The 23,189-nt window shown below is 51.7% G+C and overlaps 1 protein-coding gene across 2 annotated transcripts in view; it reads right to left on the minus strand.

Annotated features, from left to right (window-relative positions):
• Nucleotides 1–23,189, minus strand: part of ABTB2 (ankyrin repeat and BTB domain containing 2) — a 186,155-nt gene that overhangs the window by 15,364 nt on the left and 147,602 nt on the right. For both annotated transcript variants that reach the window (XM_003587004.6, XM_059875160.1), the window contains 4 exons: nt 7,236–7,388; nt 5,767–5,932; nt 2,822–2,911; nt 2,153–2,254 (listed from right to left, as the gene is read on the minus strand). In XM_003587004.6, coding sequence (XP_003587052.4) covers nt 2,153–2,254; nt 2,822–2,911; nt 5,767–5,932; nt 7,236–7,388 — 511 coding nt within the window. The remainder of the gene's footprint in view (nt 1–2,152; nt 2,255–2,821; nt 2,912–5,766; nt 5,933–7,235; nt 7,389–23,189) is intronic.

Here is a 23,189-nt window from a genome sequence, read left to right on the forward strand (position 1 = left end):
TTTAGTTTTCTCCTGGCATGTGACCAAGAGCCAGCTCCCTCAGGCATCCAGAATGGTAGAACTCCTGGTTACCTTCACGGCTCTCAGTGCTCAGAATCTTCCCCTCCGCTTTTTGTGGTCTTGGACCAAGCCCCGGAGCTATAGGGACCTCTGAGCTATCTCCCCCTTTCAAACAGTTTCCTACAAACTGGCCACAGTGAAGAACAGAAGGTAGGTGTGTGCTAACTCGCTTCAGTCATATCTGATCCTTTGCGACCCTATGGACCATAGCCTATCAGGCTCCTCTGTCCATGGGCTTCTTCAGGCAAGAATACTGGAGTAGGTTGCCACGCCCTCCTTCAGGGGATCTTCCTGACCCAAGGACTGCACCCGCATCTCTTACGTCTTCTGCATTGGCAGCCAGGATCTTTACCACCAACACCACTCGGGGAACCCAAGAATAGTAGGCAACACCGTCCAATCAACCAGGGGAATCTGAGGCTCTTGACACAGCAGAGGTTGTGGGAAAGACAGAGCCAATAGGGTCAGAGCTGAGTGGCAGTGCTGGCCACCAGCGAGTGGGTGATCTGGGGCAGGTATCTCAACTCCCCAATCCTCCGTCTTCCTCATCTAGAAAATGGGAGAGAGGCCTGTTTTGCAACATTGTTGGGGATTAAGTGAAGAGGTGCTCAATTCTCCATAGGGGTTCAGTAACCAGTGGCTTCTAGGGCTCCCTTCAAAGAGGTTCCACGAGCTGCCCAAGGCTGGGCAGTGCAGGGCTGGAACAGAACCTGGCTGTCTGGGACACCAGGTGGCCTCTCCTGGTTCTGGCAAGGGCAGGCCTTGCAGGGGACAGACGGAGCAGGGCTGACAGATACCAAGCGGTGCCCGCTGGGCTGGCTGGCTTTGCCTTGGGCGGGGGTGGTGTCAGCACACCACCAGGTGACTTCAGTCCATCTCACCCTTCCTGACTGGCTGCTCTGGAGGGAGCCGCCTTTCCAACCCTCCCAGGTTTCCAGAGACTGAGCCTCCTCAGAGACCGTGCTTGAGCAATTAGGCCAATCCTACCCACCCCTCACCTGGGACCAGGTGTGAAGGGTCCAGGCTGACCTCTCAGTCTCCCCACAATGTGGGTGTGGCGGTGGCTGTTGGCGGGAGGCTCTCATCAGTCAGACAGCAGCTGCGGCAGCGCTGTCTGAGCCAGAGCACCAAAGCAGCGGAGGAAGACAGAGACCTGCCCGACAGGGTGAAACTGGGCACCAGTCCAGACAAGCCCAGGGCACGGCCCTGCAGGTCGGTCTGGGTCAGGGTGGAACCCTACTCAAGGGCTCAGGAGGACAGCCACCGAAAAGCGGGCAGGATATGGCAGCCAACCTACTGACTACCGGCTACAGAATCTCTCGAATAGGCCAGGACTGTGTGGACAGCAAACAGGTCAACATGACCCCTGCCCTTGAGGGACCCGCAATCCAGCAGATGGCAAGGGTGTCATGCAAACTCCCAGGAAGGAGTTTCTGGAACCCTGCAGTCCTGAGGAGAGGAGGAGTCTAGGAGCCGAGTGGCAGTGTTGCCATGCCCCGTCCATAGCTTCCACTTCCAGGCCTGCCCTGACCCTCAGCCAGCACAGCTACCGGGGCCAAGGTGGGCACAGTGTGACTTGGCTGAGCGGTGTCAAGTGACAGGCGAGCAGTGTCAATCTGAGTCTTCTCTCAGGAACTGAGACGCTGAGAGACTATGGCTGCTAACGGGGAGGGGCAGAACCAGAAGGGCCGCATGGTATAAGCCACAGAATTCATGAGGGAGTAAGAACAGCTCAGGACTGGAAGGATGGTTGGAGGAAAGAAACACATCTGTGCAGATCTGAGCACATCTGCACAGATTCCAGATTCCAGCACAGCCCGAGACTCACCCACAGAGGCAGAGAGGCCAGGCAGGCCTGGGATCATTTGGGCCTGCATCTTGTTCCCTAAAATCTCAGGTTAGAGCCTGCTCACTAGAGCCTGCTCCTTGGGGCAAACCAGTTGAGTCTCTGTCCTGCTGACCCAGTGAGCTGGCCTTAACCAGTGTCTCTGGTGTCTCTGATCCCACTCAAGACATGTGAGGCTGGGGCTACGCTTGGGGTTCAGCCCATCTGGCAAGCTGGGGGCACATGGCACACCTGGCAGGAGCTCACCTGGACCACAGAGATATGTCCATGCAGCACAGCAAACGTCAGCGAGGTCCAGTGACGGCTATCCGGGTGGATGGAGGGGTGCCTGGGAGAGTTGCTTGGAACCTGGGAAAATGCCACAAGGGATCAGTGTCTCCCAGGTGAGTGACATTCCTGGGCGGGTGACACGGGGCCTGAGCTAAGGGGGAGCCCTGCAGGGATGGTGGCCAGGAGTCAACTCAAGTGCTTTCTATATTCGATTGGCAACGTCTGCCTGGAGTACCTTGTGGACAAGGCTCAAAAGGATGTTCAATTAGTGATGTCTGCCCTGGGCAGAGAGATGGCAGAAAGGGAACACTTTATGCCTCGGAAGGAGGTAGAGCAAGAAGCGTCTGGAGATGGTAGGGATGGCTGGGGACTAATTTGATAAAAGGGGAAAAGGGCTACAGTAACAGAATCATGGCCATTCTCTCCAGTGGACTCCCCTCTGAGCTCACTTCTCTGGCAGAAAGCCCGAATCTTGAGAAAAAACCGTCTTTGCTAACTATGATCTCTGTGTATCTTATATTTCCAGTTCTCTGAGACACATCTACTCTGTTGTCCAAATCATCACAGCCAGCATGGATGATGACGACCTTGGGGTGTTCTCTCACTGGGTTGGGGGCCCAGGGCAGCCCTTTGGGGCTTTCTCACCTGGATGTCCAAGTTGGCTCCAGCATCAATCAACATCTGGACCATGGCTTCATCCCCAGCAGCACAGGCATACATGAGTGGCGTCATACCCTAGGTGAAGCAAACGCAGATGCTAAACTGCCTGGAAACAGACCGTGAGGACACGTGTTCCATGGGCGTCTGCCCTGGAAACCAGATAGAGGTCTCCTGCTTGACCAGCTGCTCATCTGGAACAATCTTGGGCCTTGCACTGGACAGAAGGGGCTGGGCCGGCCCCTCTCAGGCTCAGGGGACATATGACACCTGAAGGACGAGTAGGGGACATTTGCATGAGCACTACAGGTCACCAGAGGGGCAAAGGGCACAGGCCCTACAGCCAGACTCCAGTACAAAGGCAACCCCTGCTGTAAACTTTGTACAAGTTACTTGTCCTCCTCTGTGCCTCAGTTACTTTATCTTTAAAATGGGAATAACAACAGTATCTACCTCACTGGGTTGCTGTAAAGAGTACGAGTTACTATGTATAAAGTGCTTGGCCCAGCTAAGTAAGGATGAGCTAGCTAATTAAAGTAACACAACATCACCATCACGGCTGCCATGCTACACTGACATATCCACATCCACCCCAGGCCCTGCGCTGGTAAATCACTGTGTGAACTGCTTTACATGCATCATCTCACTTAGTGACCGTACCATCCCTATTGGGGAGGTTCTGCTATTATCCCCGCTTCACAGATGAGGAGCAGAGACGGGGACTGACTTGCCCGACAGTCACACAATTTGTAAGAGGATGGACTCAGATGGAACGCAGGCCTGCATGAGCCCAGAAGCTCTTCTCCCTGAGGCGTCTCACACAGGGTGGAGAGGTTGACGTGAACATCTCTTGCTGTGAGCAGTTCTGAGCTTTTCTGAAAGCTGAGGCCCAATCCCTACCCGAATTTAGGTGGGTGGTTAACAGAGCCACCCCCTGGCCGGGAATCTCCTCTGTGGCCAGTAACAGCAAAGTCTGCAGTGGAAAGCACTATTCCACAGCTGGATGCTGGCAAGCGTTTGTCTGGAGTCCCGCGATGTTATTTATTAGGTTATTTGTGTGTAGACAAGATCTCCTTACCTCATAAATCCTTGCCTAGCGCCCAGAGATAAAGAAATGGCCCGAGATTAATCATGGCTGAGAGGTCTATCTACCCCACAGATCATTCTATAAACACCGAGGCTGAGGGAACAAACAGGACTGGGGCATTGAGAGAAAAGCCACTGAGTGAGAACCTGACTTTGTTTTATTCCCCTCGGCACAAGCTTGACTTCTTTATTCTCCACAGGTCTGTATGTGATTCAGACTATAAGCCATCGACACGTCCTGTAAGGAAAAACTACTTTTTTTTGCATGTTGGTCCCTCCCCCTAAAGAGGTTAAGTCAAGAGACACTGATGAACAGATTTCAGGGATAATCATCCTATCGACACCAACAGACATGGAGGCACCTTTATGGAGCATTTACTAGGTGTGATGCAGAAGTCTAGGGGGCAGGCAACTTGTTATCCCACAAGTTGGAGGCGAGGAGACAGGCTCAGGGGTAAAGCAGCTTGTCCGAGCTGCCACAGCTACGATGGGAGGACTAAACTCCAGCCCTGTGAGGCTGGCATCCATGGGCTTCCCCACCCTGCTGCTGGAGGAGGAAGACATCTCCCCCAGGATGAAAGCCCCGGAGCTCGCGTCGACAGAGGCACCTTGGGGAGATATGACGCCCAGCCTGTCACCTCCCGGAGCCCTCCTGCAGCAACTCCCTCAGCGTCGTGGTTTCCTGTCCCAGCACATGCCTGACTGTCCCGCCCCGATGCTCTGGCTCCCAGCATCTCCCTTCCCTGGGATGCCTTCCCCCACTCCTCTCTGCTGCATCCACCTCCCACTCCCTCCCTCCAGCACGACTCAGGAAGAATCCTTCCCTGACTGCTCCTGCCTGACTTGCCAAAGTCCACTCTGGCTTGGGTTCACCAGGCACCTCATCACAGCCTCTGCCGTGTCAGCATCTCATCCGAGGGTGCCACGTGACCTCTACCTGACCTCTCAGCTGCCGTTTAACTTCCCCCAATCTTTCTTGTGGACTTCTAAACTACAGTGCCATTACCCTGGGGAAGCTCACGCAACTGCATCAGATAAAAATTGCATCTCCCACAGGTGGGGAAGGGCCTGGGGTCAGCCTGCTTGGATTCTTCTAATCCCGGCTCTGCTCCTCATTAGTTGTGTGAGCTCTGTACCCCAGGCTCCCTATCTATAAAATGGGGATGAATCCTACTTTACAGGGCTGTGGTTAAGATTAAATGAGTTAATCTGTGCAAAGTGCTTAGAACAGTGCCTGGAACACAGAAGTGCTGTATAAATGCCAGCTCTTCACAGCAAAAACAAAAACGAAAGCAGGTCAAAAAACTCCGGTCAAAATCTGCCTAAAATTCCTCCATCGCCTCCAACACTTCCTGTCCCCTTTTCTGGCTTCATTTAATGCATCAGCACTTTTCACTAACATACTCTGCATTTCATGACTTTGTGTTTCTTAGCATCTGTCTCCTCCTCTAGCATGTTAACTCATGAAGGCAAGGATTTCTACTGGAGCGTGGCACACAGGATGCCCTAATACAAGTCTCAGTGATCATTATCCCTAGCTCTCTATCAAGCTGATTTCTCTGGACGTTCTCCCAGCCCTGCACCATCTGGGACAGCCTCCAGCTTTCCAGTGAGGGGAAGCTGAATGCCCGTTACAAATGATTTACAAGGGGTGCCTGGGAAGTCTCTGAGTTGGCCATCTACGTAGACGGCAGAGTGTGATTCGGGAGGAACCCGCTTCTTAGAAACACAGCTGAGTGGGCGGGTCTCAGGCCTGGGACAGAACAGACTGAACCACCGGTTACCGCAGTCGCACATCACTGCGGACTCGGGTCCTGAGCCTGACTGGCGGAGCACTCGGAACGCACCTGGTCATCCATGGTGTTCACCCCGTCGGGGCCCAGGGCTTCGATCGCCTGGCTGATGAGGTCGGTCCTTCCGCAGTTGAGCATGCGGAAGCCCAGGTCCTGGTTGAATTTTTCAGTAGCCGCTCGGGCATCCAGCCTCCGGAAGGAACTGAAACAGCATTCGGGTCTGCGCAGAGGAGACCAGGTGTTCAAGTCTGGCTGTTTCTGCTAGGACATGGCCTCGCTACAAGAGGTGACTCTGCTGTGCTAGGCCGATGTGAGGCGTGAGCATGGTGTGGACGGGGAGGACAGGGAATTACCATCTAATCGGCTGTGACTGGCCATGTCATGCTGGGTGACAGGAAGAGCACACGCTTCGGCTTTTCTATAAACATGCTAAAGAAGTGCTCTGAGCTCTTGGGAGCTGTCAACGATCAGAAATGAAATCCCCCACAAAATGATCTCTCAGGGGACTTTCTGAGGTGGAAGAAGCTCTGGTTGGGGTTTGGGCCACACAGAGTACTCGGCTGTGTATTTTTTTTGGACAGAGTAGGCTGTACTTGTTCTCAAGAATGGTCATTGAGGCCAAGTTCCAGTCCTCGATGCTCCATCCTCTCCCCTCCGTGCTTCCTGGTGAGGCCCGGAAGCACCAAAGAAACGGCAGAGAGTGGACCAGACTCCCAGGTGCAGCCAAGCCATCCTACCAAGGACAGCCATGGTCTGCAGAGGGTGAGCCACGGGCTTTCGATAGGTGGCTTTTGCCTGGAGCCTTGATTGGGCCACAGAGTAGAAAACACGTGTCACAGGATGAGGTCGTAGCATTTACAATGGAGACAGAAGAAGGGGAGGGCAAAGCGATGCTCTCCCAGGTCAAGGATGTCCAGGGGACCGTTCCTCTGGAACAACTTCAAGAGGCCAGTCCAACACAACAGAGGCACACTGGGAAGGAACTAAGGACCCAGGCTTGGGGCCACACGGGCCTGGCTTCAAATTCGGGCATGGTCAGCTTGCTAGCTGAGAATCTGTGGGCAAGTTACTGCTCCTCCTGATCCTCAGCTTCTCCAGCTGTAAAATGGGCATTAAAGCCCCTTCTTCTCTGAGGTTGTCAAAGGACGGAGAAAAAGCATATAAAATAGGAGAGCTCAGCACTGGCCTGCACCTAGGAAGTGCTCCAGAAAGTGGTGGCAACCGCAGGGAGGAGGGCCCACTCTGCTGTGTACCCCAATAGTCCCACTGTGAGCGCTCTCTCACCCAAAATGCAAATGGGAGTCTGCTCTGTGCCAGACCCATGGCTGCAGAGGACACACTGGAGAGCAGCCCAGGTCCAGAACAGATCGGTTCTAACAGGTGGGCTCACGAAGAGAGCACCTTAGAGCAGATCCAACGAGTCGGCTGCAGCCCCTGCTTTCGGCTCCCTCCTGATCCAGGAGAGTGAGGGAGCAGCGGGTTTACCCAGGCCTTCCCCACCTCACTCCTCCCCGGTTCCATACTTGAGCTGCCGGGGCTCGCAGTCCAGGCCGGGCAGCAGCAGCCGGGCCGCCTGCCGGATGTCACCACTGTCCACGGTGAGGCTGCGGCGGTGCTCCGCGTACGTGATGGCCACACGCATCCACTCCATCAGCGGTGGCAGCAGCATGAAGGGCCTGGGGGGCGCCAGAGAGAGAGAGAGAGGGTCAGGCACCCCCTTGAGCACCCCCTCTCAGGACAGCCATGGAGGCTGGGCCCACCCCCCATAGAGTCATGAGGTGTGGAGGGGACCTGACCTTCCTCCTCAGGGAGACCCTGATCTGTCCCCTTCCACAGGAGCTCTGTCAGGGCTTGGAAGGAATTCCTGTCATGGGCCACGAGCAGAGCCTGAGGGCCTCAGGTGGCCCAAGAGGAACTGGAGACTCTTGCCCCCTCCACAGAATTCAGGCGGGCTCTCCAGGGTGCTCGGGGGCAGAGGAAAGAGTCCCACAGACCCTGGTGTGCTGCTGAGCCCCTTCATCACCACAGACAACACCCCGTGGCTGTTTCCTTCTTTACCTGTGAGACGAGGTGATCCCCACTTCTCAGGACGACTGGAAGGCCCAGTGAGATGACGCATATCACACTATACATGCACGGCTGACAGCCGCTCCCTCAACTGACCCCTGGGCTGAGGTGGATCTAGTCCCTTCCTGTGGCAGGCTGGCGGCCCCGGCCTGGTGCTCCAGGTCCTCCAGGGAGGGAGTCCCGGGGCCTATGTCAAACCCAGAACCCATGGCCATGGTGTGAGGCGGCTAGGAGGCCAGGAGACACAGCTCAGCAAGGCTTCAGAGCTACAAACTCAGGGGGCACCTGCCGCGGGTGTTTTGTGGGCCACCAGGGGGCGCCACTCACAGGAAGGTGACTATGGCCCCCTGGTGGAGCAATATGGTGGCTCTGCCCCTCAGGGCCGGTCCCTGCCCTTCCCACCAAGCTCGACTCCTGTCTGTCTGTCCTCTGCCTGTTCTGGTCTCCAACAGTGAGACCTCAGAATGCTCCACAGCCCAGCAGACCCCACGCTGCAGAGGGGCCCTGACAGCTGGTCTTGGCTTCATGCCTGCCGCCCCCGTCCCACCACCCCCCACCACTTCCTCTGATATCCTGGGCTCCTCATGCGATAGGTCCCTGCTGTCACCGTCTTTCCCTCAGACAGGCAGAGAGGTATTCTGTCCAGGAGGAAGACCTCCATCCTTTCTCCTCAGCTTCTGAATAAACCACCTGCAGGGAATGTCCTCACGAGACTTCTCTAAGGTTTCCAAAAGTTTAGGTCATCTTCAAAGTTTTCAAAGCTTCTCTCCTTGAGGGCAAAGGACGCCTTTTATTTATTTATTTAATAAGATAATAAGATGGGGTTTGTAAAAGTGGCTCATTTGGAAGTTATTTTGATGTCCTGGTTCTGGCATTCTGAAAATACACCTGGATTTGAATCATTTCACTGGTGCACTGTGTGATTAGTCACTCAGTTGTGTCCAGCTCTTTGTGACCCCAGGGACTATAGCCAAGCAGGCTCCTCTGTCCATGGGGATTCTCCAGGCAAGAACACTGGAGTGGATTGCCATGCCCTCCTAAAGGGAATCTTCCCAACCCAGCGATCGAACCCAGGTCTCCCGCGTTTTGGGCGGATTCCGTCTGAGCCACCAGGGAAGCCCAAAGTGTGCTAACTGTACCAACTGCTGCGATGACAAGGTGGCCAAAGGTTGGGAAAGGCTTGTAGCCCTGGACTTCAGGGATGCTCAGATCATCACCCCACTTACTTTCCAGCCCTGACTCAAACCTTTCATCAGGACACATCAGACCACCAGACATTCATGGTTCTCAAGCCCACCCTGGCTGTCCCCACCTCCTTGAAAGAATGAACCAGCTCTCACCTCTGCCCATCCAGATCCTCTTTATCCTTCAAGGACTGGTTCCAATGCCACTTCTTTCTAGAAGCCTTCCCACATCCCTTCTCCAATGAAAATACTCCTCCTTCTCCAAGATCCCTTAGAACGCTACTCTAGAATAAATATGTCTCATGTTCCTGACTAGACTATTTCTCTTTAGACAAGAATGATGCCTCCACCATCCCTGGTTCTCCAAAGTATACCCAGCACAGGCCCTGGACACAGCAGATCCTCAGTTAAGTTGAATACTGCAAGGATGGCTAAGCATTAGGAATGTGGCAGAATACACCCAAGTTTTCAGTTCTGGACCAAGTCCTCTTTCTGCCCAGGAAAAAAAAAAAAACATATACTTTTCAAGGGCACAGTGTAGACTAGTTAAGAGTGGGAAGCCAGGACCCTTAATGGGGAGCTTGTAGAATCCAGGAAGGAACCGCAATTCATTTCTGAATTACCCTCCTGTTTATAAGATCTTCCTTGGTTGTGAATGCCCATTTGAATTCCCCCCAAATATTTTGGAATTTTACAGTTCTTATACCACAGTGCTGCATGGTAAGCTTAGAGAAGCTACATCTACATATCAGCCCTTCTGATTCAAGGGGAAGGCTTTATTTAATCCACCAGCACTGGAGACTGAAGCGTAAACAAAAAGATAGTTCACGGATGTGCCAGCCATTCTTCCCTATTGTGGCCAACAGCCAAAACAAGAGCCAAGTGTGGCCACAAACGCTCTCAGCAGCATCTCCCAGCTGCCCTACGGGAAATCCGAGAGGGAACTCAGGAAACCATGAAGTCTATTCAGATGGTGTCATGATTCATTCCCCAGGCTTGTGCCTCTTACAACTGGGCATGTGAAAAGATAGAATATTGGTAACTGGTGGGCAGATACTGGGGACTGGTTCATTAAGCCTCCAATTTACCAACTTAGCTGGAGAGGTGGAAAACTGAAAACTACATTTCCCAGACTCCTTTGTAATTAGACTTCACCATTAAGATATAGCTGCATGAGATCTGATAAATGGATGTGAGGCGGAGGTCCCCTTTGTGTCTTCTTTGCTTGGTTCTACTAGCAGACCAAGTCATAAAACATGAGGTATTACTTTCCCCCTGTCGAGCATTCCCGTGTCCATTTCCCGACTTCCTGAGTGCTTCAGAGACAGCAGTACTGCTACTGAAGGCAACAGCAAAACCTCTCGACTCCAGCTTCAATCCTGAATTACAGTTTCTGGGGTTGTCTCAGAGGGAGAAGCCCCCCAATAGCAAGTTTTGTATTGTTCTTGGTTGGAGTCATTCCTGGAGGTTCAGTCTTAGACCTGCTCCTTGAGCCCACACAATGATTCTTTTGGCACACAATTCCCTGCATTAAATCCCTTCCTGTTGAAAACACCCTAGGTGTTTTCTCTTCCCTGAATTGTACACTGATTAATATTCTCAACATACAAAAATACTCCAGGGTTAAGGCTACCACTATGCCTCTGACTGGTGCCCACTTGTCCACATCCAAGGCCATTGCAGCCCCCCAAAAAATCCTTTTGGGCCTTTCTCCTTGGCCCACCCACCGGCTGACCTGTGGCCCATAGGAAAGTAAAATGACGTGCAATTCATGGACTTTCTCAGTAACATCCTTCCCTTGGCCTGTGGGCTCCAGGCTACTATTTCCTTTCAGGTTATTTCATCTAGCCCATTGGGCATGCTGAGAAGCTGGCCTTCATTACTGGACATTCTGGAAAATCCCTATAAAAACTCCCATCTGTACTGGCCACGGCTGTGTTCTAACACGGGGTGAAAGTGCTCCAGAGGAGCAAGGCTGGGAATGATTGGCTATGCACCATCCCCAGGGTCTCTCCGGTTCCAGAGGAAAAGGCCCGCTTCCCTCTTTTTGCCTTTTCGCCAGGCTGCGGTTGGCCGCAAGCCACTGCCTGTCCCGTGCTGGGCCTGGTACCTTGGACCAGTGGTTCTCGAGTGCTTTGGTCTCAGGATCCCCTTTGTACTCTTACAGATTATTCATGCTCTCAAAGAGCTTTTGTTTATGTGTGTTGTTCTATCGCTAATTACTGTATCCGAAATGAAAACAGAGAACTTCAAACCTCTGAATACATAGGTTCACATTCTGTCAGCCATCAGAGTGATACTATGCTTGTTTGTCACACAGTCTCTGAGAAACTCCCCAGGAACTTGTGAGAAAATGAGTGAAGAGGCAAATAACATCTCATTGTTGTGAAAATAATGCTGACCCTGGGGCCTCCTGAGAAGCCTCTGGGACCCAGAGGGTCCCCAGACCACACTGAGAACTGCTGCCTCAGACAAATGCAGCCTTGCCCTGGGGCTGGCATCCCGCCCCAGTCCAGTCAATTCTAGAATGGTGTGTGGTGAACATGCACACTCTTGGCTTAAGGATCTGAGGATTCCACACCGAATCTTCATTGGGAGAAAACCCTAGTTTCTAGAAGCCACTGAACTGAGTCTATAACCTTGGGCATATCATTACCTTCTTTGGGCCTGTTTTTCTTTTAAACATGGGGTTAGGTTGGTGGTTTCTAGACACTTAGCATCATGAGAAACCCTTTTGCTGTTATTTCACAGCCTCCATAAGATGAAAGCTGTACCTTCTGTACAGAGGTCAAGTACACGGGCTCTTGAGGGAGACTGCCCTAGGTTGCAATCCATTGCACTCTTGATGAATTAAACTATAATCCTGTGCAAGTTATCTTCTCTCTCTAGACTCAGCTGTCCCATCAACAAAATGGGTACCAATAATAGGGCCACCTCACAAGACAGCCAGAAGTATGTACATAAAGTGCTTAGCACATGGTAAGTTCTTGGTAAAGGTTAGCTGTTACTATCATTTTAGTGTCTTTTGATAGAGAAAATACATAATAGCAGAAAAGGCTGCAAGAATCTATTAAATGCCTCAGCTCCAGCCTTCATCAAGCCCAGCCAATTCCCTCTCCAAACCCCCCAACCTTCCTGCAAGTATAAACATGTAAAGCTTGCAAAAGCCTGCCAGCGAGCTGCCCACCACCCACTCCACCCCAGCTCATAAAACAGAGCAACAAACACAACCACTATGTCGAGTGTGATCTGGAGACTGTTTCTGGCGGTGCAGGGCCTCGGCCGTCAAGAACCCTAGACCGGGGAAGGGGCAAGGACAACACAGACCCAGGAGCTTTGGGGTCATGAACAAGCGAGGGTGTGAGGGAGTGGGCATGGGATACTGTGAGGGACCTGCAGTCCTTGAGGATTGCTGGCGGCTTAACCTCGGAAACACCACACATACACTTGCAAACACATCCGGTCGGGCTGCTACTGTGACAAACAAGGCCACTTAAAAGGGTCACCAACTCCAAGCATTTGTCTTTGTGTGCATAAAATAGCAATTCATGTCATGTGGAGAACTCGTAAAATATAGCAAAGAGAGTGAGCCTGTAACAGGAAGTGGGGTGAGGAGGAGGAAACAGAGGCCGCGGGAGGCCCAGTGTCTCGCCTAAGGTCAGAGAGCCCTTCAGCAGCAACAGGGAGACCAGCTCCAAGCGTCGTGACTCAGTTTCTCTTTTCCCTCTTTAATCAAACAATTGAGCCTGAGTATATCAAGCTAACAGGCTCACAAGGCCCCTCACCAGGACCAGGCCTGCAAAAGCCATTTTTTCCCATTAAAAAAGAAATGAAAGAGAATAAACTTCTTAAGGCCTTGGTTTTAAGAGGTCCCTGCAGCCTGGAAAAAAAAAAACCAAAAACCAAAAAACAAATCCTGCCCCACTCAGCAAGCGTATGATTTATTGGGATTACAGTCCCATAAGCGGTGTCTTAACAACATGAAACAGGAAACGCCTCCAATTTCCAGCTCAAAGCAGGCTCTGTTCTTCCTTGAGGTGGGCAGGGGCCTTGGGGAGAGAGTCAGGTTGGCAGATGGGGCACAAGCCTGGAACTGGAGGCCCAGGCTTGATACGACCTTGTGCCTCTGTCCCCACCGGGCAGGCCAAGTCTGGGTCTGTCCCTTCTGCGCCCACCCATGAGGACTGGGTGCAAGGATTCAGGCAGGTGGGTCTGGGAGGTGCCCACTGGCTGGGTAGGCCCTCGACACCTGGCCTGAGCTCAGCCCCGGGAAACCTGGGCCATGGTTTCTTAACTTCCACTGTTGACTGGGAGCAGAGGGTGCCATGGGGCACAGGCCTGGCTCCTGGAGCTGGGAGGGTTTGGGGAGGCCCACGATGCCTTAGGCTAGCTCCATAAGGAGATGTCCTCATCACCATCTAAGCTCAGCCCACCCCGAGGTAAGGATCCTTAGTCTAGGAAAGGAATCTCACAAGGACCAGCTACACAGATGATGGTCAAGGGAGGGGCTGGCCAGAAGATCTCCCACCCTCAGCCCTAAATTCTTGCACTGATTTTGCCCTGCCTGCAGTGAGGGTCACTGCTGAGCCCTAGGGTGGAATGGGGTGACCTTCCCTCCAATCCTTCTCTCTTCAGGACGTTGCTCGGAAGCACACTGCTTCCGCACCCCACCCTGCCATGCTGCCTGGGTTGGGCCTGGCAAGTGGCACAGTCAGGAACCTGCAAAGATGCCAACCTTTTCCCAATCAAGTGCCAGCTCTTCAAGCAGAGACTGCTCTGGGAAAGTCAAGGTTGGCTCTGCTTTGCCAACTCTGAGGCCCTCACCCCCAAATCCCCCAAGATTTCCGGAGGGCTGCGGTGGCCTAACACCAAGCCAAAACATCCATGGAGAATGAAACCAACATTGTCCCAAATGAAGTCAGATTCCACTCCCAGCACAAAGGATGCGATTCTAGTCTGGCTCACATCTTGGACTAATTATTTTTCTAGAATGGCTTGGTAAACCAGAGTGGTTTGGCTCAGCTTGGAGTCAGAGCTGAGCAGGCATCTCTCTTCTGACTCTGAGGACTATCTGCCCCCCCACAGTCCCTTGGCCTCGGACCTGGCAGCTGACCCCTAACAGAATCTCCACCTGGGGTCAGGTGACTTCTGTGAGGGGCAGGGCTTAGGGCTTTCTTCGGGGAAATATGCTTTTCTTATTAAAACCCATCTGGTACAGATTAGAGGCACCAGAAAAACCTCTACTTGCTCAGATATGCATATGGATATAAATTTAGATTACAACCCAGTCATGATTAGCTGTGAACGACTTCCCTACCTCTTCCTATTGGTTGCCCATCAGGGAACCCCAACATGAGCTATGGATGGGAGGCCAATAGTGTAGCAGTAGGGGTATCCTGGCCCAGCTCCTCAGGCAGGCAGGATTACTCGGGAAACACAAACAGCTAGTGTGTACAGAGCATCTGCTAAGCACCTGGCACTGTTTTAAGCCCTTTACATCTATTGACTCATCTCATCCTCATTGCTACTTTAGGAAACAGGTATTATTATTGTCCCCACTTTATACATGGGGAAACTGAGGCCTGTAGAGGTCAAGTAACTTGCTCTAGGTCACACACCTAGTAAGTGGCAGAGTGGGGAGGTAGTCTCAGGCAGGGTACCCCCAAGATCCAAGCTCCCAAATAGTGTACTCCACCGCCACCTAGCTTAGTAAGTTGACTCTGGCTTCCCATTTTCTGGACCCTATGCCACCGCTTTCATCTTGGGAACGATGAGTATTAAGCACAGTAACTGTGTAATCTGTCACCAAGCTGGACCACATTTTAGAAGGAAGAGGAGTGTTCCTGCCAACACCTCTGGGACAGCAGGCATAAGAGACAAGTGTCTCAGGCAAACACGAACACCCGGCCACCCTAGCGTTTAGCACTTGGGTAAAGCACCTCGCCTGGCTCGTGGGTCCCCTGCAGCAGTGGGAGGCCCTCTCTGCCCACCCGCCCGAGCCTGGTCTCCATTCTGCTCCTGCACAGCACATGCATGCTAACTCGCTTCATTCTTGTCCGACTCTTTGCTACCCCATGGACTGTAGCCCGCCAGGCTCCTCTATCCATGGGATTCTCCAGGCCAGAATACTAGAGCGGGTGGCTATTTTCTCTTCCAGGGCATCTTCCTGACCTAGGGATCGAACCCACGTCTCTTATGTCTCCTGCATTGGCAGGCAGGTTCTTTACCACTAGCACCACCGAGGAAGCCCCCAAACATACACCAGCTGTAATCATTTTGCTAGCTGGCATTGACTGCTTTCTCCTCAGACTATAATTTCTCTGAAGGCAGAGACTGCTGTTGTCCATCCCTCAGGACAGAAGCCCACATAAGAGACTCAACTTTTGAATTTAGAAATGCACAGCACGCCTCTCACTCCTGGAGGCAGAGCCCTCAAACTGCGAACATGTTCTCAGGGGTCTGCTCTTACTCTAGTGCTCTCTGCAGGGTCCCTGAGCTCTAAGTCAGCCAGATGAGCTCATGAAATGGGGAAGCACTTCGTCTTCCACGCTTGGAGGCCTGAGCTGACTTGGGTATTAACAAATGGTTCTCTTCAGAAAAGAAAGAAAATATTGCCCTGATAAAAAGAGAACCATTTCACAGGATTTTCTACCCAGGAACCGCTTCCTGGGGGAACTCGGCTGACTGGGGCTGAGGAGGTTTTTCTGGGAGGGTGGAGGCAATGGCAGGTACGGTTCAGCAGATGTCCATGTGGCCTTGAGCCGCGATTCAGGGGACACAGCCATCTATCTTTGATTACTGGGCCTGACTCCAGGGTGGCTTCTTATGTGGGCAGATGTTACAGATTTCAGTGGAGACTGCACCCCTCCACCCTCTCCCACCCAGCAGGGAGGGCTCCCAGTGCCGCGAGCCTCAAGGCGTCTATCTGGCCTCTCAGGCCAAGGCCCTCCCGCATGGTGGCCTGGCTGGTTGGCAGCTGGCCCAGCCAGCAGAGTATCGCTGCTTCCCACACACCTGGAATGCAGCGGGCTGAAAGCAGGCCTCTTTCCACCTGGCTAAGGTGTGGCTCCCTTGGCCTCTCGGCCACACCTCACCCATGGGGCTCGCTGCTGCATTAAGGTGTAAGAGATGCAGAATCAGCCAGGCTCAGCATCTGTGATGGCTGACAAGAGACCACAGTTCTTTCACCATGTGAAAGAAGTCAGGCCGGCAAGGGCCTCTAGCCTGCTCAAACACAAGCTCCTTCTTTCGAACACAATGCTTTCAAACCATGGTGAGGGTGCTTGTCACCACTCAGGGACCTCGGCCAACAAGTCAGGCTGGAGAGGAGCCTATGACTTAGCTGTCCTGCTCCACTTATCCTGCGGATAACTGCTGGCAGTGGGGTGGGGGTTGGGTCTTTTATTTAGTCTCTGGATAGGTATTCCTGTCTGGACTCAGCTGAGTATCATCACACAGCATCTGCCTTCTCCCATACCCCAGAGTCTAAGGCAGAAAGGGGACCCATTCACACAGTTGGGTGAAGCGTTTCCAGAAGGGACTTTTCTGGTGGCTCAGTGGTTAGTTAAGACTCCATGCTCCCAATACAGGGGCCTGGGTTGGGTCCCTGGTCAGGGAACTAAGATCCCCCGTGCCACAGCTAAAACATCTCACACACAGCAATGAAGATCCCAAGTGCTGAAACTAAGACCCAACACACCCAAATCAATCAATCAATCCAATGGCTCAAGTGGTGAAGAGTCCACCTGCAACGCAGGAGACACAAGAGACAAGAGTTTGATGCCTGGGTCAGGAAGATCTCTTGGAGGAGGAAATAGCAACCCACTCCAGTATTCTTGTCTGGAAAATCCCATGGACAGAGGAGCCTGGTTGGCTACAGTCCATGGGGTCACAAAAAGTTGAATGTAACTGAGCACGTGATGAAAGGATTAAAAAAAAAAGTTTCCAGAAACTTCTAGGAGGAGGTAGGGGCATGTCTCTTGAGGCCTGGCAGAGAAGCACATGTGTAAGGGTTAGGGTTACCGGTGAATTTGACTTGTACTGTAGAGGCAGTGCACTCCAACTCAGTCAGAGGAAAAGGTTCCCAGCACTTGATCATCCTTTCTGTACCCCTAGCCCAACTGCAGCTTCAGGGAAGATGCTGGCCTGGTTAGTAAAGCAGTAAAGCCACATTGCTAAGATTTGCTGAGGGCCTACTATGTGCCAAGTAAGCAAACTTTACCCTTTAACAGCACCCTGTAAGGGAGGTATAACTATTGGTCTGCGTTTTACAAATGTGGACACCAAGGCTTTGAGAGGTTTGGACACATGTCCAAGGTCACACAGCTAGCCAGTGGTGAGCTGTCTGGCTCTAAAGTGAAAGACTCCAGGGTCTTTCCAGAGACCAAACTGTCATGCATTAAACGCTCTGAGTCCCTGGCCGGTGGAGACCTGGAAGGCAGGCATGAGGGAGAAAAGAGTTACTGTAGTGCACCCGCAGGCCTGCTGTGCCCACCGCCTCATCAGCACTGAAGGCAGGAGGGATTGGGGTGCTGGGCTGGGGCCCAAAGCCCCAAGGGAACACTCTGGACCCCTTAAGAGCCTTCTGTCCCCAAATAGGAAATATGAAAACAGCCAAGGAGGTGGCAGTCAGAGGCGTTGGGCTTGTGGGAGGAGGGAGGTCTGGGAGCTGGCTGGCAGGCAAGTAGGAGCAGGCCAGAGCCCGCCCATGTGACTGTAGATATTGCCTGAGCTCCTATCCTGCCCCATCCCCAGGGGTCTGGAAAGTCCAACTTTGAGAAAGCAAACTCCATTCCCTGGAGTTGGGACTTCCCAGCACCGAAGCTCTCTCTGGGAGCCTGGTGATGCTGTAGACAAAGGGGATTTGTGGCAATGTGTTATAAAAACATCCCCGGGCCCAGCAATTCCCGGTCCTCTCCTTCCCGGTGGGACCGGTGGGCGCAACAATGGGACAGGAAGTCACACGCAACAGGCAGCCCCCGGGGCGCTTGTCAACGGCTGGGCTGGGATCCTGTCTCCAGCCTCTGTTATCTGGCACTGGTACTTCCTCTGTTTGCCCCCTATCCCTGGCTCACTCCTTCTCGAAAGCTGGACGGATGCCCACCTGTGCTGGCTACCCAGAGCCAGCAAACTCAAGCCTGTGGGGAAAGAGGCCCCAAGAAATTGAGAGCGAGCAGCTCAAGTCACAGGAGGTGCTGATGGAGGGACCAGCTTACAGGGTCTTGTTCTTTCTCCCCTGGAAGGCGGGAGGGAGGTATTGCCTGTGACACCGTAAATTCACTGTAGCCGTATCATTGGCTTTCCCTGTCTAAGCTCTGAGCTGTCCCTTTCTAGCTGTGACTTTGGGTGACTTTGGGTGTTTGTCTTGCCTTCTGCTGTGGGAGAAGGCCTCAGTCTGCGCCTTCCTTCGAGAGCTTCCCTCGAGAGCTTGTGAGGAACTGCTAGACAGCTGTGGTTATAAAGTGCTTTATAAGCCATAAAACTGTCCAGGACTTCCTTGGCGGTCCAGTGGTTAAGAATTTGCCTGCCAATGCAGGGGACACAGGTTTGATCCCTGGTCCTGGAAGATCCCACATGCCATGGGGCAGCTAAGCCTGTGAGCTGCAGCTACTGAAGCCCATCACACCCTAGAGGCTGTGCTCTGCAGCAAGAGAACCCACCACAAGGAGCAGCCCATGCACTGCAACTAGAGAGCAGCCCCGGCTTGCCGCAACTAGAGAGAGCTTGAACACAGCAACAAAGACCCAGTGCAGCCAAAAATAACAATAAAGATTAAACAAACAAACAAACAAACACCTTTTGTCCAGATGTTTGTGATGTGAAAGTCACTCAGTTGTGTCCGACTCTTTGTGACCCCATGGACTACACAGTCCATGGAATTCTCCAGGCCAGAATACTGGAGTGGGTAGCCTTTCCCCTCTCCAAGGGGTCTTCCCAACCCAGGGATTGAACCCAGGTCTCCCGCATTGCAGGCAGATTCTTTACCAGCTGAGCCACCAGGGAAGCCCCCAGATGCTTATAGCCCATGTAAATATGTATCAGTTCATACCACTCCCACACTTAACACTTGACTGTGGCAGCCTGTCCTGTGTAGGTACTGGGACCAAACCAGCAAGCGAGGGGCCTGGGACACAAGTACACCACTGACTTTGGAGCATTTGACTTGCTGCTCGGTTTGTGAACCAATGGGTGGATGAAATCCAGTTTTTAGAGTTGTTTGAGATTCTTGGATGGTGGGTTGTGATAAATCCAAAGTTTGTACATATTTCTGTTCAAAACACTCCTCACTGAGCTAGTCCTTTGGTCCATCTGGTCTACCAATCTTTGTCACTTGCCTGGTTCTCTGGCTACTGTCAGGGTGAGATAAGATGGAATTAAAGGGAGAGACTGAAGGAGGTATATATGAGAGAAAAAGAAAACAAGCATTTTGAGTAGATGTGATTTTTAAAATCACCATTGTTTTGGGTTATTTAAGCATTAAACACGATTTAGTTATGAGTCCTTTCACAGGTTTATGAAAATAGTAATTACACAGCTAATAGCAGCTACCATGTATGAAGAGCTTACTCTGTGCTAAGTCCTTTCAATGGATTACCTCATTTGAACCCTACAAAAACCTTGGCAAGCAAATCAAGCCATTTTTCATGAAAATCTGGGGAAACTGAGGCCTGATAAATTAACGTGCCCATAGTCACACAGTGCATCAACGGCAGAGCAGAGATCCTAGGGATGGTCTTTCTGACTCCATAAGTCCAACCTTTAGGCTCTATAGCTTATCTCACTGAAAAAAATACTTAACTGCTTACTCTGTGCCAGGGAATGTTCTACGTGCTGGAGTCACAGTGGTTACACTGACCCTTGGCGTTTACCTTCTAGAGGGGTGAGAAGAGGGCAGAAAAGGAAGTAAGCAAATCCATAGACAAGGTAGCTTCAGACAGAGGAGGGTGCTTGGAGGAAAATAAAAAGGAGACAGAAGGATGGGGAATGACTAGGGGTGGGAGGGATAGCTCCCTCTGTGCACTGCAGACCACATGACAAGTGGCTTCAGAGGTCCCTGGACACACCAGCCTGAGGAGTGTGTGGAAAAAAGTACTTAATCCATCCAATAGCTATTTTTATTTCTTTTACTTCCATTCTGGGTAAACAGATGGAAATTTAATGCACAAAAGGGGGGAGTAGAAAGAAAAGAGCTTAACATTGCAAATCTTCTTGAAATGGTATTTAAGGGAACCACAAGTCAGGAGTACAAAGCCATCACCGCCATCATCTCTATTATTTGATAAGAAAACACTTTCGCAAGCTGAGCAAAAGATTAATGAGCCCATTTCTTCAGACTGAACACTCAGCCTGTCTGCGGGTGCCTCCTATTTATGTAAAGTGCTCATCCGAGGGGAAACAGCCCCCTCCTGCATCCGGACTGGAACAAAGAAGGGCCTCTCCTCACTGTGGGTTTCATGTGTGTTGGGAGCCCTGCCCCAGGATTTTGAGGCTCCCCCAGGAAGCAAGTACTGCTGGGATCTTCACTCTACACAGGAGGAAACCAGGGCTCAGAAGGTAAGGAGATGTGTTCGGATCACGTGGCTGGAGGAGGAAGGGCTGGCTTGATCCTCACACACCTTTGAGAAGGCAGGTCTCCATGGGAAAACCACTCAAGTCCCACTTAGAAGCATCTACCTAGACAAACAACAACCAGTGATGACTTAAACACACACACATACACCTATTCTGTGTTTGAAAAAAATGTAGATCTGGACTTCCCTGGTTGTCCAGGTCCCAGTGGTTAAGAATCCACCTGCCAATCTAGGGGCCACAGGTTCGATCCCTGGTCTGGAAAGATCCCATGTGCCACAGAGCAGCTAAGCCTGTGCATAAAATCTACCAAAGCTAGCACGCTCTAGAGCCTGAGGGCTGCAATGACTGAGTCTGTGTGCCCACCTACTGCCTGTGGCTGCAGCCAGAGAAGCCACTGCAATGAGAAGCCCGCGCACTGCAGCGAAGAGTAGCCCCCATGTGCTGCAACTAGAGAAAGCCTGCATACAGCAGTGAAAGCCCAGTGTAGGGGAAAAAAAAAAAGGAGATCCATGTCGGTCACAAAATACACACTGTGAAGCAACAAAATCCCTCTGTGACTTCTGCTGCCCACACCCCATCTGTCCCGGTGTCCTGGGGCTGGTCTTTAAGGCCCAGTTAGAAGCCCAGCCTGTTCTAACATGCTCACCCCACTCCAAGGATGCCAGCCTTCTCCAAGATCCTCTGGAACAGGATGGTGAGTATGATGAAAAAGAAGAAGGAAAAGAACATGATGATGACCGACACATACTGTGTGCCAAGCATGAATACTTTGCACATACTAACTCAATCCCCACGACACTTCTATGCAGTCTGCACTCCTGGTCCTGTGCTGAGAAGAAACTGAGGCATAGAGGCTAAGTGACCGAGGCCACCAGCTCGTAAGTAACACAGCTGGGATTGAATCCAGGCCCGTGGCAGGGCCTGAGAGCTGACCTAACGAAGTACCAGACAATCAAACTTCCTGTAACACTATCTGCCGGCTCATGCTCAGTTTTTCCCCCTTGTCTTGTTTTTGCCTCTCTTATTAGGCAAGAGACTCAATCACATGAGGCAGTCCTTCATAATTCTCTTATATTCCTTCCCTGCTGATCAACAGAAGTATAGCGAGAAACGTGTGTTAATAAGTGAAGTGCTTAAGATGGTATCGTATCTGTCACTTAATACGTGCTCTATAATGCTAGCTATAATCAGTAGGGGTGTTTGTAAGTAGGAGTAATATTAGGAGTTGCATTATTAATTATTATTATTGGTAGTGGCAGTAGTTATCTTAGTAGTATCAATAGTAGTTAGTAGTAGTATTAACTGTATGAGTTGTAGTCATATTACTAAACCAGATACTGCTTGAGAACCGCTTTTGAAGAAACATCATCCTAAAGAAATATTCATCATCAATGAAGAGAGACTATTCTCAATGTCAACCATGTCATCTAAGAATGCTGATGACCATAATGGGGGCGGGGGGAGGGCGGGCAGGGTGACAGCCACTGTTTATTCTTATGGACCAGGTACAGCTTTACTGTACTCAACTCATTTAATCCCAGTAGCGTCTTATTATCTTCACCATTTTACCATTAAGGAAACTTGGAGGCCTAGAAAGATGGGCTGACATGTCATGCTGCAAGAAGATGGTAGAGATGACACCTCCAGGATGACCCTAGAGGCTGGTGGAGCCCCCAACCTTGGGCAGTACCTGAGGTCATAGTATGGACTTTAAGTAGAGTTGGCCAGAACCCTGTGGGCTCACATCTTTGCTAACTCCAGCTTTTCTGAGTTCTGTCCACATACTTTCAGGAACCCCCTTGGCCAGCAAGACATGGATTAGGGCACCCAAGGGCTGGGCTGGACAAAGAGTACCTTCTTCTGGGATCCGACCTGGAAAAAGACTTTGAGCAAAACTAGTTTCATGGGAACTGGGGACTATGTTTGGTATCAAACCAGTATTCCGGGCCCCGTGTCACTTCTGACCCTGCCAGGGGTGCAGGACCACGTACCAGACAGCTCTGGGGTGGCTCCTGGTAGGAGGGCCTCTCCTCATAGCAGCATGGGAAGGGCTTCCTAGCACCTGCATTCTCAGAGCAGTACAGGTGCTGAGAGGGGATGCAGGGGAGAGGGCAAATGGAAACCAGTTGATCCCGAAACCATGGAGCCAGACAGAGGGGCAGGGCTTTCTAGGCCACAGGCTCAGCCCTCCCCTTGCCTTGGCCCCTGAGGTCCCAGCCCCCTCGTGCATCATTCTGGACTGTATTTCTTTGTTCTTACACAGTTTCTCTCTCTCGCCCCCAGGTCCCCCCTCTATCTCCTGCCACATGGTCTTGGCATTCACTTGTTCCTTCTGCCTGACACTAATCATCATAGTAGCTAATACTGAGCATTCACGGTGTCCAGGTCCTGCTCTAAAAAAGTCCTGTCTGCATTAGCTCCCTAGCACTCATAACTTATGGGTGGCTGTGAGGCGTACATGTTACTTATTTACAGAACTCACACTTTGCAGAGACTAAGGGACAGGTTGAAGGTTCTAAAATCAGACAGTGAGAAGTGAGATCTCTTTGAATTGCAGTTTTCCCCTCCAATTGCACTCCGTTGGCTAAGAAACAGGACACCAGATGTTTCTAAGCTGCATCCCAAATCAGACGCTCCTCCTGGCTCAGTGTCCTG

This window comes from Bos taurus, chromosome 15 (genome assembly GCF_002263795.3).
Source record: "Bos taurus isolate L1 Dominette 01449 registration number 42190680 breed Hereford chromosome 15, ARS-UCD2.0, whole genome shotgun sequence".
In the NCBI taxonomy this organism is placed as follows: Eukaryota; Metazoa; Chordata; class Mammalia; order Artiodactyla; family Bovidae; genus Bos; species Bos taurus.